Genomic DNA, 18,108 nt, shown 5'->3' with positions numbered 1-18,108 from the left:
TTCTTTTTCTAGTCTTAAAATTTGTTACATTAAGAATCAAAACTGAATTCAAATTAGTAAATATTGAACAATAGTAAATGAATTGAGAAACAAAATAAATCATGTAATTGGGCTCACATCATAAACAAAATTAAATCATCAATATATTCAAATAAAGGCATAACCCATATCCAAATACCTAATGCACCATCAATATCAAGTCTTTGGACAATAATATTAATTGCTATGGGATATTAAGTCTTTGGACAATAATATTAATTGTTAGGGGGAATTTAGTTGTAATGATCAAACACATTGATAATAAAACTTGCTCAATAACAAATCTATCTTTGGATTGATTTATCTTTGCACACAAAAACTCTCAATTAAAGTCGTCATTTGGCCCGTCTATAGCACTTGGATGTAGTCCAATGTGAGCTAGGACAAAAAAAGTTCACAGGATCAAAAACACCCTATTACAAAAGGTTTCAAGGTCATTAAAAATGGTTTTAAGACCAAAAGGTCTACAAAAGTCCTATGGGCCAACATCAACTCATATGTTTTTCTTTTAAACATGAAAAATATATTATTAAAAGTTTGGTATAAGTCCAACTTGATTAGAACCGACCCGTTTCAACCTTTAACTTGACCGACCTATGTCAACCCTCCTCGACTAATATGTATTTTACTTCATCCTCCTACGTTAATTTCATGTTAAAATATAAACGCCTAGATAAAAATAAATTTTGGTACATTTTAGAGGTGGTACAACTTTGGTGGTAATCTTGGCTGAGCAATTACCAGAAGTGGTTGTGCAAGAAGTATATCATCGTCTGACTCGGAAAGATTAATAGTTGAAACATTGGTTGGTGCAGTCCAAGTGAAGCCATGCAGCAATCTAGCGAATAGCATCACTGTCATTGTCGTTCCTAGCATCACTCCGGGACAACCTCGTCTTTCTGTGCTAAATGATATGAACTTCATATTTGGTTCAGTCAAAGCCACATCATCTGCATCACTCTTCAAGTGGCGTTCAGGTTTGAACTTGTAGGGTTCATTCCACACTTTTGGGTTTCTTCCTAGTTCTTGTCTGCTTAGCACCACATGGCTACCCTTGGGGATGAAGTAATTTCCCACCACTGTGTCACTCATAGAGACATGCGGAGGAATAAAAGGTGCAATTGGATGAAGACGAAAAGCTTCTTTTGCACAAGCCTTCACGTAGTTGAGCTTAGGTATGTCTGATTCTTGGACCAGCCTGTCTTTTCCTACCACACTGTCCAATTCTTGGACAGCTCGACGGAGCAACTCAGGTTGGTTAATCATCTCAGCAAGTGCCCATTCAAATGCATTCGATGGATTGTCCACTGTTGCAAGCATCAATTCCTACAAAAAACAGCATGTATGTTTTTAAACTCGTTTCCCTCGTGGAATATGATTTGCGTTTACGTGCTAGTATAACTACGGAAAAACAAAGTAAGAGAGAAGTGAAATATATTACTATGATTTGTGCACTGATCTCTTCGAATGTTAACGATGGGTTATTGTCGGAATCTTTGAGAGAGATGAGAACATCAAGCCAGTCCTCTTCATGAATCTTTAATCCATCATTCCATTGTTTGATTCTGTGTTGAACGATGGGATCATGATACTTCTTGATGATCCTCAGAGCTTCCCTCACTTTCTTCTGATGGCCATCCAAGTCAAGTTCCCTCAAGAATGGCATATAATCAGAAACGGAAAAGCAACAAACGTAGTTGAGCAAATCAAAGATGGAATCAACAGGTTCTGCTTCCTCAAAACCGGGCCCTCCATCCTCTCTGCCCTCCCCAAAATACCTTACCTTGAAAGTATTTTTTCTGATAAGATTGTCACAATAATGCCTTGCAACATTCCTAACATTCACAAAGCCATAAGTACCATCGTTCATCATCTTGCACTTGTTGTAGACGTAAAACATAAGGTTATCAGCTTCTTCAGTTCTTTTGTGGTGAAGCCATAGGTGCTTGAGTGGAGAAAGCAAATGGTTGGTTACGATTTTCTTCATTTTCTTCCACTGCTCACCAAAGGGCACAAGAGCTGTGGTTGAGTATCCAGTAGAGACGAGATCAGTGGCAACGCTGAATGATCTTGATGCAAAAGTTGCATCTTGTTTTCTCAGGAACTCAGTAGCTATGGTGGGACATGTGACTGGGATAACGTAGACATTTCCTAAGCGGATACATGCAATTTCAGCGTTCATTTGTTTCATGAGATTATGTATCCACTTATGAGCAGGTTTGTTTGCAAGCATTTGAGGAAGGTTGCCTACTATAGGCCATGGTTTGGGTCCAGGAGGGAGGTTTGGCTTTTGCTTCATGGAATAACTGTGGATGAAGTTATACCTTATGCTTTTCATCATAATGGTGAAGCATGTTATTATCACAACCAAAGATGACCAAAAGCTTCGAAGATTTGAGAGTCGAAGAAATGGGGTGTGGCCCATGGTTTGGAAAAGCTTTGTAACGAAGAAGGAAGAAGGTAAGTACTTTGCCTAAGGCTTTTAGAGTAAAAATGGATGATTCATGACCGAAACTTGATGCCTATTTATAGCGGAGCTAAAGCTGCATACGGAATATAAGAACGGAAAACATTATTCATCTCCGCCGCACCACACAAAAAGGTGAATCAACACTTGATATATACACATATAGAGAGTAAAAATATAAGTTTATGGACTATTATATGATGCAATAAAAAGACGTAGATAGAAAAAGAAAAGTTTTCTTTTTTTAATTAGTAATAACTAATATGTAAATAAAAAAATAATTATGTATTAGGATGCTTCAACCATATATATTAAGTGCATAGAAGATAAAAATGAAATTTTGCATCTATCATTGTTCTATAAAAAAAAAAGAATACGATACCTTTTTACACTTTAAAAACTTTTACTCCTATACCAGAATTACCTTTTTCAATATTTTAATAAGTGATACTTTAATTTAATTTATATTTTAATTAAATAACGTCATTCTATATTTTATTATTACTAAAAAATTGTTAAAAGTGGAGGCTCTCAACATCCTTTTATCAAATGAAAGATATATTATAATGTAAAATTGTCATATTTGAACTCCAAGGAATAAAAAATGCAATAAAGTTTGATTATGTATGGGTAACTATTATATGGTATTTTTTATATCAAAGAACCAATATTATTTTAAAAAATCTAAGAGTTGATGTTGACAAAGTTTTCACTCTAACCCAACTTAAAGCATGGTCTTCGACAGTGTATAAGAATCTTAAAACAAATTTTTCATTCGAATTGGTGTTTATGTTCAATTATGCGTTTATAATCTTTGTGCTTTTAACAGATATTACGTTCTTTGGTTCAAGTTGTTGGAAAACTCTTCTCTTATCTCTTGTATTAGTAGACTATGACAAGGTGGGAACATGACAGTGCAATATTTTCTGTTACAATGCATTCAGCGTGAAATTCTATCTGTATATGGTGCTTTCATTGTTTAAAACCATTTTGGATTTTTCATGGTAAAGAACCTACATAGTAGGAGTAGTTTTGTTGAGATGATTTCTTTTGTTTTCTGGTTATGTAACTTATATTGTTGTATGATCTTTTTGCTTATGATTTATGCAAGAACCAAACTTACAATAAGAGTGGTAGATCAAGTCTATGTCCCAATATTTCTTTTTTGATTTTGTTATATTCTTATAATTTGGTGGGTAACAATTATGATAAATAATAATTATGGTGGACAACAATGAGAACAAAGATATATGGCTTAGAATTGTATGGGTTAGGACAACTTAATTGTTCCTTTTAATATATTTGTTCTTATTGATGAAAACAATGTTCACCAGAAAATTAATTTTGAATTATCGTACTAATGGATGTACAACCTGAAAAGTATTCACATATAAAACACTTGCATGGTTAAAACCTTTTGGATTTGTATGGAGAGATAGAGTAAATGAAAATGTTAGTGGGTAAATTTCTATTACTTTTTAATCTTATTATATATAGTGCTATTGATATCTCTTCAAAAATTATAATTACTTTTCTATTTGGATATAAATAATGTAACTACAAAAATTTATAATTTTAATTTTTAATCTTATTATATATAGCGCTATTGATATCTATTAAAAAATTATAATTACTTTTCTATTTGGATATAAATAATATAATTACAAAAATTATCTTTATATAATATTTTTCTTAATAAAGAAGGGATTTTTAAATGGTGTCTGGTGTCAAAATTCGGTATCATTTGCAGACACAATCCAATTAAAAATGTAAAATTAATTATTTATACAGTTGAATTATCGATTTTGTATTTCATGCACACTCGCGCTAGTTCTTAATTTTAGTTCCCATAAATATATACTTTTTTACATCTTTGGTTTACTTCTATGACACATGCTTTTCGACATGGTTTACAATTGGAGAAGTAGTTTTTTTTTTTATCAAGAAAAAATAAATATAAACAAGGCACTAAAATTGTCCTAACCAATATGCAGATAGTGAGATATATTCAAAACAAAAAGAAAAGATAAATGTCAACTTATGACATATTTTCCTGCAAAAACCTACTAAGACAAATATTTTGCTTCTGACATCTTCCATCCCAGAGCAACACAGTAGATTTCCTCCAATTTTAAAAACAAAACCTTACAAGAATCGATTTCAAAATAAAAAACATTAATTGAGTACTCCTTATTTAAAAAGCATCATGGTCATATATTTACATAGTTGTTGTCTCTGTTATGGGTAATATTAATTGTTCCGTAGTAAAAATTGGATGGATCCAGTCATAATTGAATTATAATCCTTGAGAATTATGTCCTGAATAATAGTTATAATTTTTATCAAAGAATAATTAATCTAACAATCGATATCAAAGTTAAAATCTCCGTATTTTTCAATAATTCTGTGCATAAAATAAAGTCAAAAATCACACAGCCAAAATCACCTATGCACAGATTAGTTATGAAATATTCATACAAATTCTCTTGGGGCTTTCTTCCTACACCTCAAAAACTTCATCTGAACCTCCAAAATTTTTTCAAAATCCAAAAATACACTTTGATAATTTGAGCAATTTGATAATTTGAGCAAAGTCACACATATTACACCCAAAAATTACTTATGAATGTGGACTTTTGATGAATGATACTTTGGATGTCAATAAATATATATATATATATATATATATATATATATATATAAATATTAATTATTATTTACTTCTCTTTATTATTTAATTTTATTTACTTTTTATAATATTATATAAAAACGAAATTAAATTAAAAAATAAAAACAAATAAAAGAAAAAATAATAAACTGAAAAGAAAAAATAATTAAAATTCAAAATTTAAATAAAATTAAAAAATTAAATATATATTCATATTTTTTATATATTATAAAAAATAAAACTAAAAATATATATAAATATATATTTATATATATTAATATTTTATTTTATTTTTAAAATCTACATTAAGAAATGCTAATATTTTATTACATTTTTAAAAAATATATTAATATATAAATAATAAATAAAATAATAAATAATAAAGTAAAGAAAAAGTAATTAAGATTCAAAAAGAAATTAAATTTTAAATAAAATTAAATAAATTAAACAATGAATTTTTCCTTTTTCATTTTTTTAATTTACAATTTAATAATTTTTTAGTTATATATATATATATATATATATATATATATATATAATATTTTATTTTATTTTTAGAATATATATTAAGAAATATGAAAACAAAAAAATAAATAAAATATAATTTAATAAACTAAAAAATATTTAAAATTTAGAAAACTTAAATTTTAAATAAAATTAAAAAAAATAACTAAAACAGATTAAATATTTTTTTTCTAATTTAAAGTATTTTTTAATTTAATATAAAATTTAGAAAACTTAAACTTTAAATTAAAAAAAATATAAACGAAAAAAATATATATTTATATATATATATATATATATATATATATATTAATTTTTTTTAATTTTATTTAAAGTTTTTTGAATAATTAAAATACATTTCAATCCATTAAAATATAACCTAACACAAAAAAGACTTCAAAAATATATTTAAAAACTTTATAGCTTAATACTCAAGTGAAGACCGAAAAAGAAATTCATTAGAATTAACGCTCTAAGTTACAATTTAGATTAAGATCAACTTTCAACGCCAATCATCATCACCATACAAATTATAATTAGAAACATCACATATTCAAATTTAAAAGAATTACATCTTTAAACATCAGGTTCTATAGGATTGAATTTGGTTCTACTTTAAAAATTGAAAAAAATTCCTTTTTTATTTTTATGGATCGGCTCTTTAATTATGTTAAGTAATAAAGATTATTCAATAACCAGGTAACTAGTTCATTATACAAAAATAAATATTTATATTAAAACATTGAGATAAATATTTTCTAATATATATATATATATATATATATATATATATATATATATATATATATATATATATATATATATATATATATATATATACTTTAATCTTTTATAATTTTATTTAAAGTTAAATTTTGTGTGACATCCCAACTGATAGAAAATTTTAAATAAATAAAACATCACATATTATAATAAAATAGAGTAACAAATAGAAAGTATATTAGAATTAATCCTTACAGTCATCCAAATATACTGATTAAACGGAAAGATCATGGATATAAAACAACCCAACAACAAAAATCTAGAGACATAATATAGTTTCTCAAAAGATTGCAGAGCGAAATATAAAAGAAAGTAGTTATTCAAAGGTATAATTACTTGTATAGTACCCAGTTTGGGGCTAGTGAGTCAAATAAGTACCCGGTTTAAAAAAAGTGTCAATTGCATCTCAACTTTTGAAAAAGTGTTTCAATTAGGTCCCTTTCAGATATAGTTGACTGACGCCGTTAGTCAACATGCCACGTGTCAATTTGAAAAAAAAAATGCCACGTGTCAAGTCTCTGTATGTGACACGTGGCATTGTCAGTGTCACGTGGCATTGCAATGCCACGTGTCACTAACACTATCAGATGTCATTGTGTATATTTCGATTTATTTCCCATATATGTTTTTTTGTTTCAATTTAGTACCTACTTATGTGTATCTGATTCAATTTTGACCTAATATTTTTTAATAATTAAAATCCATTTTTTTATAAAATTAAAAGTAATTAAGTATAAAAGTTTTAAAAAAATTAAGTATTTGATATTTATATTAAAATTTAGTGGTAAAAGTCATTTTTAATAAAGAAAAATTAGTATAACATTCATACCAATAGAAATTTTGGTTTAAAATTAGTAAGATACAATATTGTTCTATTTTGAAAAAAAATAAAAATTAACAAAACACGAGTACTTAATAAAAAAGTAATTAATAAAGTAATATGTTAAAAAGTCGTTTTTAATAAAAAATATTAGTATAACATTTATACAAATAATAAATTTGGTCTGAAATTGAGAGGAATAATATAAATATTAGTACTTAATTTTGTAAAAATATTTATACTTAATTATTTTTAATCTTATAAAAATGGATTACAAAAATATTTTAATTATTAAAAATATTGGGACAAAATTGAATCAGATACACATACTTAGGTACTAAATTGAAACAAAAAGACATATATGAGGACTAAATTGAAATCAACACAATGACACCTGATAGTGACACTAACACGTGACATTGCAATGCCACGTGACACTGACAATGCCACGTGTCACACAAAGGGACTTGACACGTGGCATTTTAATTTTTTTTTCAAAAATTAAAAAAAAATTAAAAAAAACTACAGACTGACATGTGGCACGTTGACTAACGACGTCAGTCAACTCCGTTTGAAAGGAACCTAATTGAAACACTTTTTCCAAAGTTGGGATGCAATTGACACTTTTTTTAAACCGGGTACCTATTTGACACACTGGCCCCAAAATGAATATTATACGAGTAATTATACCTTTTTCAAAAGATGCTAAAAAAGAGCAAGATCTAACTTCTAATCTAGATAGCGGCATCACATTTGGCCAAACCAATCAGGGTCGACCTTTGGCCCAAACAGACTCATCATAAATTGCAACCCGAGTTGACCCGAATCAACCTTTGGCCTAAGCTGGGAAAAATTTTGGTCAAGACCGACTCAACCGAATTTGGCCAAATTTCAATAAAGGTTAAGTCGGTCAAAGTCGATCAAGTTTCGATCAAGGTCAACTTGTTCAAATTTCACCAAATTTCGATTGGTGTTGACTCTATCAATTTCTATTGAGTATGATTTGGTTGTATTACATCGAATTTCAGTCAGAGCCGTCTCGGTCAAACTCGAACGAATTTTAGTCTGGGTCAATTCAGCCAAAGGCTAATTTTGCCTAGGGCCGATTAGACTGTATTCGATTGAATTTCGTTCAGGGCTGGTTTTGTCAAATACAACCGAATTTTGGTCGAGACCGATTCAGCCAAATTTGGCCAAATTTCAATCATGGCTGACTTAGCCAAATTAGCCCAAATTTTGCTCAAGGTCGATGACTTAGCCAACTCGTCCCACTTTTTGACAAAGCTGACTCAATTGAAATTCCATAAGGGTTGTCTTAGTCGAATTTCGGTCGAGGTCGACTCGACCGACCTTCAGCCCAGGCTGACTCGACCGACCTTCAACCCAGGCCGACTCGACTAACCTTCGACCCAAGCCGGTTTGTCTATGTTGAGAATAAAGAAAATAGGGTTTGAGATTAATTTCCCTTGTGTATAAACCACACATAGGGTATTTATTTATAGTAAAGAGAGGTACAATTAAAAAGAGTAACTAAAAATAAATAGAGTAAATAGAAGATATTGTTTGTAGAGTTGTTAAAATGGGTTGGAACTCGCGAGCCAACCCGGCTCACCACGGGTTCGGGCTGGGTTGGGTTGAAATTTTTTTACAAATTTCAATACAGGTTGATTTTTGACCCGGCTCACTTAGAACCCGACTCACCCGGGTTGAACCCGTGGTGAGTCGGGTTGGCTCACCAACGACAAATAAAGGGTCACACAAGTATTTTTTGTTAAGTTGGGCTTTGTATTTGGGTCATGTTAGGTTATTTTTTAGCCAACACATACATAATTTATACTTTTGTGATTTTGGTTTGTATTTGGATTGTATTAAAGTTTATTTAGATTTTAATTAGAATTATAAATCTAATTTTGACTAAAAAATAAATAAGTAAGTTGTATTTGTTTTAATTAAGTGAGCCTATGAACCAACCTGTTTAACCACCAACCCGCGATGGACTAGGTCGGGTTGGAATTTTTTTGGCACGCTAATCAGTGAGTCGGGTTGGTTGGCTCACTAAGTGATCAACCTGTGGTGGGTCGAGCCGGGTTACCCGTTTTGACAGCTCTAATTGTTTGATATTGTGATTAACAATATCTAACAATATCTTAATAATATCAAACAACATCTAACAATCTAGACCATTAGCAAAATATGTCTAAATTGGTCACTAATAAATATATTAGTGACAAATTTAGACACTAATTTCTTTGGTAGCCGTAATCTTGGTAGTAAGAGTGGGAAAATTGACCAGTTCGGCCCGTTTTGGCCTGACTCGTCAATGACCCCTCGAAAAATGAGCTGAGTTGGGCTGGTTTGTCAAATAGTAACAGACCAACAATGATAACCTGCACGGTATAAGATGAGCTAATGGGCCGAGTCGGCCATCACTTTTTTTTTTAATTTGTTTTTTTTCAAATAATTTTACTTTAAAATTTGTTTGTATATACATATAGATACATATAGATGAATATTAAAACCATATTTAATGGTATAAAATATTTTCTAAACTTTTAATTGGTTAATTAATGTTTTTAATTATATAAATGTGGCGTCCAACCTATTTTGTCACCCCTACTTGGTAATTAATGTTAGTGATCAAGTTAGAGTTTAATAGGTTACTAATTATAATTTTTTGTTCATAAGAGTGACTAGTTTAGAAACAAATAATGTATCTGATTTATATATTAGTATATAAATTATAGGATTTATAGTGACTAATTATTTTTTGTTTTTGAAATTGATTGCTATTTAAGAATTTTCTTATAATGGTATGACTTTCTTTCAAAATTTTATGAAATTTTTAAATATTTTTTTTAGATTATTGTCGTTATTTTTATTTGATAATCACATCACTTTTTTTATTTTTCGTATATTTTTTGTTCATGAAATTTGCTTGATAAATTAAAATTTAAATATCAATTAAATGTAAATTAATAAAATTAAGGAGAAAACGAGTAAAGAAGATTTTTGTTTTAAGTAAAAAAACACAAAACATTATTAAATATATATAACACAAATTTTAACGAAGCTGAAATAAATATTTGTAAGAGTTTGTACACAAATTGATTTTCTTATTTGTATATTACACAGTTATATCAAGTCACCATTTTTGATAACATTTATAATTTTTCGATCAATTGAAAGACCACAATTGAAAAAAAGGGACTTTCACCGTATCAAATATTAACCTTACATTTGTGTGGTTGTTATGAATGAATATATAGATATAGAAGATATAGAAGACACGGTTTAGGTCAAAACAGAATAGAAATTAGACAAATCTGTATAATGGGATTGATTGATAATGTCGTGATGTTGATTAACTAACAATACAAAAGAATATCTTATATTAATGATCCCAAAAGATCCACTTAAATGAATAAAAGTTTACGCTAACCATTTATTATAGCGTCTGCAGACTCTGCATTGTGTTCGTCAAAATTCACTCTAAAATTGTGGAAGTTTTCACGTCGAGTTGGGAGACCGTTTTTATTAACGTTGTTTTGACCTATGCCAACACATTTTTTTTTCACGTTAAAATAGTTTTTATTTTTGTAAAAAAAAAATTAAATCGGTTCCTTTTTATTATTCGTTGGTAAATTTGTTACATAAATTTTTTAATAATTTTAATTATGTTTTTGTCCCTTAAAAAAATTAGAATTATTCATTTCTCAAAATTTTTACTCAATTTAGTTTTCAAACTTTAAAAATACGTGAATTTAATTTTGGGTTAAATATGTTTTTGGTCCCTTAACTTTTAGTAAATTTTGGAATTAGTCCATTTTGAAACTTTGGACCAATTTAGTCCTTGATCTTTCGAAATACGTGGATTTAGTCCTTTTAATCAAATTTTGGTAGGTTTATTGGATGTTTTGTAGGCATTTCAGAATTGTATTTGAGTTGTTTATACTGTTTGACACATTTTTGCTTTAATGTTAAGTCAAATACTATTATGAAACGCGCTTGAAATGTCAAATAAACTTAACAAAATTTGATTAAAAGGACTAAATTCACGCATTTCAAAAGATGGAGGACTAAATTGGTCCAAAGTTTCAAAATGGACTAATTCCAAAATTCACTGAAAGTTAAGGGACCAAAAACATATTTAACCCTTTAATTTTTTTTAATCAAATTTAGTTAACATCTTTATTTAGTTCTATTTTTTATTTAAACAAAAGCAATTTTATCCCTATCCAAATTTAACTTTTAATTTTTATATAAATGTTACAATTGATATCCTTAACAAGATTAATTTTATTTAAATTTATATTTTACATTGAATTTTATCTATATTTTATTTCAAATATTTATATATCAACAATTTTTAGACAAATGTTAAAGTTGGTTTAAAAATAAAAACTTTATAAATTGAAGTGTGAACTTTTATAACAATTTAAAATGTTATAAATTGTTAAATAAATTTTATAACAATTTTAAAATAGTTTTATAACAAGTTAAAATGTTATAAATTGTTAAATAAAATTTTAAATAAATACATTTATTTTAAATTGTTATTAAATTGTTTTAAAATTTTACATTTAAAGTTATAAAATTGTTATTTTAAACCAACTCTAACTTTTTGTCTAGAAATTATTAATTATTGATATATAAATATTTAAAACAATTTAAATAAAGTTCAATGCAAAATATAAATTTAAATAAACTTAATTTGGTTAAAAATATAAATTATAATAAAAATATATTTGTAACATTGATATTAAAAGTTAAATTTAATATTAATTTGGAAGGAATGAAATTACTCCGGTTGGAATTTGGAAATTTTCTAAATAGGTTATATGTGAGATAATATGAGATATTCACATGGTCAATTATTTTTATATATGAGATATTCACATGCTCAATTATTTTCGTGTATATGTGTCCATTTGCCAATCAATTTTATAATTGTTGTGTAATCTTTTATAATTGACAACAATCTATTATGTCAACTACTCTATGATGGGTAGAGATGGGTAGAAAACTCTATAAATGTCATAGTGCTCATGCTCTGTTCTTTGTTTTAGGTCATCAAATATGTTATCTTCTACGGTATACTATACCATCAAAGTATAGAGAGTGGGGGTTTGAAGCACATTAAAACATTAAAAGATTCTTGTGACAGTGAAAATGACTGAAGGTTCGTCCTTATTCTTTTTTTCACATTATACATTTTGTGTCATTCTTCTATTCCAATAGCCCAAGCAACAAACACAATATAAAACTAAAACTACACTACACATCCTTCTGTACAACAAATGAAATATGAAATGTGTGGTCAAATGGGGAGGAAAGAATACAACTAAAACTAAATTACAAATTTGAAATGTACAAAGATAAACTAATACTCGCGATTGAAACATCAAAAGTATAAGCAGAGGATCACAAGAACTCCGACAACGACACTAATGACAGAACTTTGGTGAAATGAGCCTCTATTTAGTTTGCTAGGAATGGGACGGTGAAGTCGTTGCCATTGTCTATGTGTATGGAGGTAGATGATAATGAGGGAAGACAAATCATAGAATTGGGACTGAAGTTGTGCAAGGAAGCAGAACAACGTTTTCTCGTTATTTTTTTGTTCAAATGAAGTGATGTCCGTTTTTGTTTCCAATTCCTACATACCCAAATTGGTCCCTCTTGAAAAAAAAAAATTGTTTTAAGACGAAAGCACATGTTGTATCAAAAATGAGTCAAAAATAGAATCAAAATATCATTTTGGTAAAAAAAATATATTAAAAGGTCTCTAAAATATATATATATATATATATATATATATATATATATATATATATATATATATATATATATATATATATGTCCCATTATCTAAACATTTTCTGACGATACACTTTTGTCTTTCCATGTTGATTGTACAGAAATATTACGGAATTGAAACATATTTTAGTATTTACTATATTTTTTCTGAATGGTAATATATTCAAAACTCTACAATATTAAAGTTTTATATCTTTTTTAAGAGTTAAGGTAAAAATTAATTTATAAGTGCACTGTATATTGTTTAAATATACTTCAAAGTTTTATATCGTTTTAAATGTAACGTATCAATTCAAAAGAATAATTCTAATAAATAGAACGTTACATGTTTATAGTATAAAATAGAATATCAACAAAAAGTATATAATAATCAATTATTACCATTATCTTAAATTATACTGGAATGGAAATCCAAAGGTACAACACAATTTCATGAACAAAAACTAAATACAGATTAGATTAAACTATAAATTTGCTCACAGAGCAAGAAACTACAAAATAATAGTACACAAGGAGAAAGGCTAAACAATGAGCAATAAATGATCTAGGAAGCCTAACTAAACAACAATTTTCCCGCCAATATCATGATCACCAAAAGTCTCCATATCTGCTCACACCAAAGATTCGGTGATCATCGTAAAAAGAAAAACAAATACTGAGAGAAAAGGTAAGCTAGAGATAAAAATAATTTTCATCATATATGTATACAAGCAGATTTTTAAACAGTTATTTCAGTAAGCACACAAGGCATGTGAAGACAAACAATGCAAGACCCTCAACTCAATAATCCGGATATTATCCTGCAGAGTCATTGTCAATGAGTTTCACCCTACCACGCACAAGGTTAGTCCATGATTATCTAGGGTCATTATCCTGCCAAAAACTAGGACCTCCTGCTACTCTCACCATTTGAATCAGTTTGCTTTATGTGAGACTGACTGATACTTTAGAGTTTCAGGATGCAACCTTACTTGAATCCTTATTTAATTATATACACTACAACACCACCATGAAATCTCGCCAAGAAAATCATGAAATTACGTCTAGCTCATACCATATCCATGTTCCCACACCAAGTCCACGTGTTTATCTCAAAACATCATAATCTCATGCCAATGCACATCCACCAACCAATTCATAATTCATTTCACCCCTAGCACAACAATATCATATAAAACATACATAGAGGATTCTCGCCTGGGCGAGAATAGTAGTTTCTCTCCTACTCATGCATGCAATAGTAGAAACTCAGCCAGAAACACAAACATTACATTCTCACACAATCACAAGCATCATACAAGCATCAAGAACACAAAACAAAACCAAAACCGAAAATATACACAAAGGTACAACAGAGTTAGTATTTGCTTATGTGTACACTTTCTTAACTTTGTATACGGGTTGGGATATATGTTTCATTCTTTTGTCCAAAAAAAATGCAGACAGACATTTTACGTTTTTTCTTTCTTTCTCCCCATTAAGATCTATTTACCCGTTGGTATAGCTTTGGTTGTAACCTTGGCTGAGCAATTGCCACGAGTGGATGTGCAAGAAGGATATCATCGTCTGACTCAGAAAGATTAATCGTTGAAACATTGGGTGGTGCAGTCCAAGTGAAGCCATGCAGCAATCTAGCGAATAGCATCACTGTCATTGTCGTTCCTAGCATCACTCCGGGACAACCTCGTCTTCCTGTGCCAAATGATATAAACTTCAGATTTGGTTCAGTCAAAACCACATCATCTGCATCACTCTTCAGGTGGCGTTCAGGTTTGAACTTGTAGGGTTCATTCCACACTTTTGGGTTTCTTCCAAGTTCTTGTCTGCTTAGTACTACATGGCTACCCTTAGGGATGAAGTAATTTCCCACCACTGAGTCACTCATAGAGACATGCGGAGGAATAAAAGGTGCAATTGGATGAAGACGAAAAGCTTCTTTTGCACAAGCCTTGACATAGTTGAGCTTAGGTATGTCTGATTCTTGGACCAGCCTGTCTTTTCCTACCACACTGTCCAATTCTTCGACAGCTCGACGGAGCAGCTCAGGTTGGTTAATCATCTCAGCAAGTGCCCATTCAAATGCATTCGATGGATTGTCCACTGTTGCAAGCATCAATTCCTACAAAAAAACAATTTGATTTTGAGTTTGATTATTGATATCAAATTTCATCTTCTCAACATGCATGGTATGGAGTCAAATCAGAAACTAGTGTATATAAATGTATGTCTATAAACCCCTCACCCTTACGGGAATATGCTGTGCCTTTGTGTGCAAATGTAAGTACCTAAAACAAACAAAGAGAAAAGTGGAATATATTACGTACTATGATTTGTGCACTGATCTCTTCCATTGTTAACGATGGATTATTGTTAGCATCTTTCAGAGAAATGAGAACATCAAGCCAATCCTCTGCATCAACCTTTAATCCATGATTCCATTGTTTAATTCTCTGTTGAACAATGGGGTCATGATACTTCTTAATCTTCCTCAGAGCTTCCTTCACTTTCTTCTGATGACCATCCAAATCAAGTCTTGCCAAGCATGGCATATAATCAGAAACAGAAAAGGAATAGACGTAGTTGAGCAAATCAAAGATGGAATCAACATGTTCTGCTTCCTCGAAACCGGGCCCTCCATCCTCTCTACCCTCCCCAAAATACCTTGAATTAAAAGTAATTTTTCTGACGAGGTTGCCACAATAATGCCTTGCAACATTCCTAACATTTACAAGGCCATAAGTACCATCGTTCACCATTTTGCACTTGTTGTAGACGTAAAACATAAGATTATCAGCTTCTTCAGTCCTTTTGTCGTGAAGCCATAGGTGCTTGTGTGGAGAAAGCAAATCGTGGGTTATGATTTTCTTCATTTTCTTCCACTGCTCACCAAAGGGCACAAGAACTGTGGTTGAATATCCACTAGTAATGAGATCAGTGGCGACGCTGAATGATCTTGATGCAAAAGTTGCATCTTGTTTTCTCAAGAACTCAGTAGCAATGGTGGGACATGTGACTGGGATAACATAGGCATTTCCTAAGCGGATACATGCAATTTCAGTGTTCATTTGTTTCATGAGATTATGTATCCACTTGTATGCAGGTTTGCTTGCAAGCATTTGAGGAAGGTTGCCTACTATAGGCCATGGTTTGGGTCCAGGAGGGAGGTTTGGGTTTTGTTTCTTGGAATAATTTTGGATGAAGTTATACCTTAGGGTTTTGATTGTAATGGTGAAGCAGGTGATTATCACAAGCAAAGAAGGCCAAAAGCTTTGAAGATTTGACAGCAGAAGAAATGAGGTGTGAGGCATGGTTTGGAAAAGGCTTTGTAATGAAAAAGGAAGATGAAGGTGAATTTAGTTCAGATAAGGCTTGATTCATGACCAAAATGTCTATGCATATTTATAGCATAGATAGCTAAAGCTGCTTGCTAATGAAAGATATGCATTATGGTGTTAATGTCTCCTTTGCCGAGGTACCGCGTGCAAAGCCTTCACACGGAGAACACGCGCATGGTCAAACTTCTTTGGATTTGCGTCGTTTTTCTGCAAAAAAAAAATTATAAATATTTACTATAAGGAAACATGAAAGTTTTACATTGTAAAAAAAAAAAAAAAAAAAACTATTGAAGTGTCATTAGATATAGTGAAACTTTAAAATAAAATTATTAAATAACAACAAAATTTAAATATTAAAATAATTAGTATTTTATAAATTAAAATTTATTAATATTTAAAATAGTTTTTATTATGAATAAAAATTTATAATTAGTTTATGAATTAGAGTTTAAATAAATCTCTAATATTAACTACAAAGGTTTTAGTTAGTAATTATTATTATTGACACTAAATTAGTCTTTAAATTTAAATTAAGAATTAATTTAGACACTGATTTTTTGGTATCTAATTTTAAAATTTAATTTATAGTTTAATTTACACATTAATTATAATTTTTTATTTATAATATAAACTATTTTAGATATTAATCATTTTTATTTTTAAAATTATATTTAAATGAGTTAATATAATAATTAGTTATTTTTTATTTTTAAAATTGATTATTATTTAATAATTTTTTATAGTGTTTTAAAAAGCTAAGTGGCACTATCCACCAAAATATATATAACAATAATATTGCATACATAAAAATGTGTTGAACGTGTCGCTTTTAGTTAATTTTTATGAACATCAACTTGGCCTTGCACTTTTTATGGTGTGGTTTTATTAAAATTATTAATATTTACAAAACCCAACTCAGTTAACAATGTATAAGTAATTGTTTACACAAGTGTATTATGCACTTTGATTCATCCACGCCCTTTTTTACACGCTAAAGGTCTTACTTTTAGGTCATGTGAATATATTTATATTTTTTGTAAACTTCTTATAAAACATGTTTTTCAACATGGTTGCCAAAGGATTGAAAAAGATATTGGTGCATTATTTAAATAAGTTGGTGTTATATTTTATAAATACACATTTACATAGAATAACAGACAATTGACTTCTGGATATGAATGTCACACTCTAACTCTTCCCAAAATAAAGACCACAGAAGAAAAAAAGAATTCAGCATGGCTTTACTTGTATGCTTTTGCAGAGTGTTATGTATTTCTTCTAGGACATTGATATTTTGACACTACATTTTCTTTTAGGGTTAAATATGTTTTTGGTCCCTTAAGTTTAAGTAAAATTTGGAATTAGTCACTCTTCAAAATTTTTGGTCAATTTAGTCTTTCATCTTTAAAAATACGTGAATTTAGTCTTTTAAACCAAATTTGTTAAGTTTATCTTATGTTTTAAGCACATCTCATAATAGTATTTGAATTGTTTACACTGTTTGATATATTTTTGCTCTACTGTTAACTCAAATATTGTCATAAAATGTTTAAAATATCAAATAAACTTAACAAAATTTGGTAAAAAAGACTAAATTCATGCATTTCTAAAGATAAAAGACTAAATTGGTATAAAATTTTAAAGAGAAACTAATTCCAAAATTCACTGAAACTTG

General features: G+C 29.3%; 2 protein-coding genes across 2 annotated transcripts; both read right to left on the bottom strand.

Moving 5' to 3' along the window:
* Positions 1-661: 661 nt before the first annotated feature.
* LOC114188528 (isoleucine N-monooxygenase 2-like) lies at positions 662-2,464 on the bottom strand. Its single transcript, XM_028077100.2, has 2 exons — positions 1,481-2,464; positions 662-1,365 (listed from the first exon to the last, which is right to left on the bottom strand). The coding sequence occupies exons 1-2, from the start codon at positions 2,462-2,464 to the stop codon at positions 736-738; spliced, it is 1,614 nt and encodes a 537-aa protein (XP_027932901.2). The 3' UTR covers positions 662-735.
* Positions 2,465-14,516: 12,052 nt separating this feature from the next.
* On the bottom strand, positions 14,517-16,469 carry LOC114187432 (isoleucine N-monooxygenase 1-like). The gene is made up of 2 exons (XM_028075692.2): positions 15,423-16,469; positions 14,517-15,217 (listed from the first exon to the last, which is right to left on the bottom strand). Exons 1-2 carry the CDS (start codon positions 16,404-16,406, stop codon positions 14,576-14,578), a joined length of 1,626 nt encoding a protein of 541 aa, XP_027931493.2. The 5' UTR covers positions 16,407-16,469; the 3' UTR covers positions 14,517-14,575.
* Positions 16,470-18,108: the final 1,639 nt, after the last annotated feature.

This window comes from Vigna unguiculata, chromosome 6 (assembly GCF_037176805.1).
Source record: "Vigna unguiculata cultivar grain cowpea cultivar isolate G323 ecotype 2 chromosome 6, ASM3717680v1, whole genome shotgun sequence".
Taxonomy (NCBI): Eukaryota; Viridiplantae; Streptophyta; class Magnoliopsida; order Fabales; family Fabaceae; genus Vigna; species Vigna unguiculata.
Note: the sequence above shows the minus strand (reverse complement) of the source record. Positions and strands in the feature narration are given on the sequence as shown.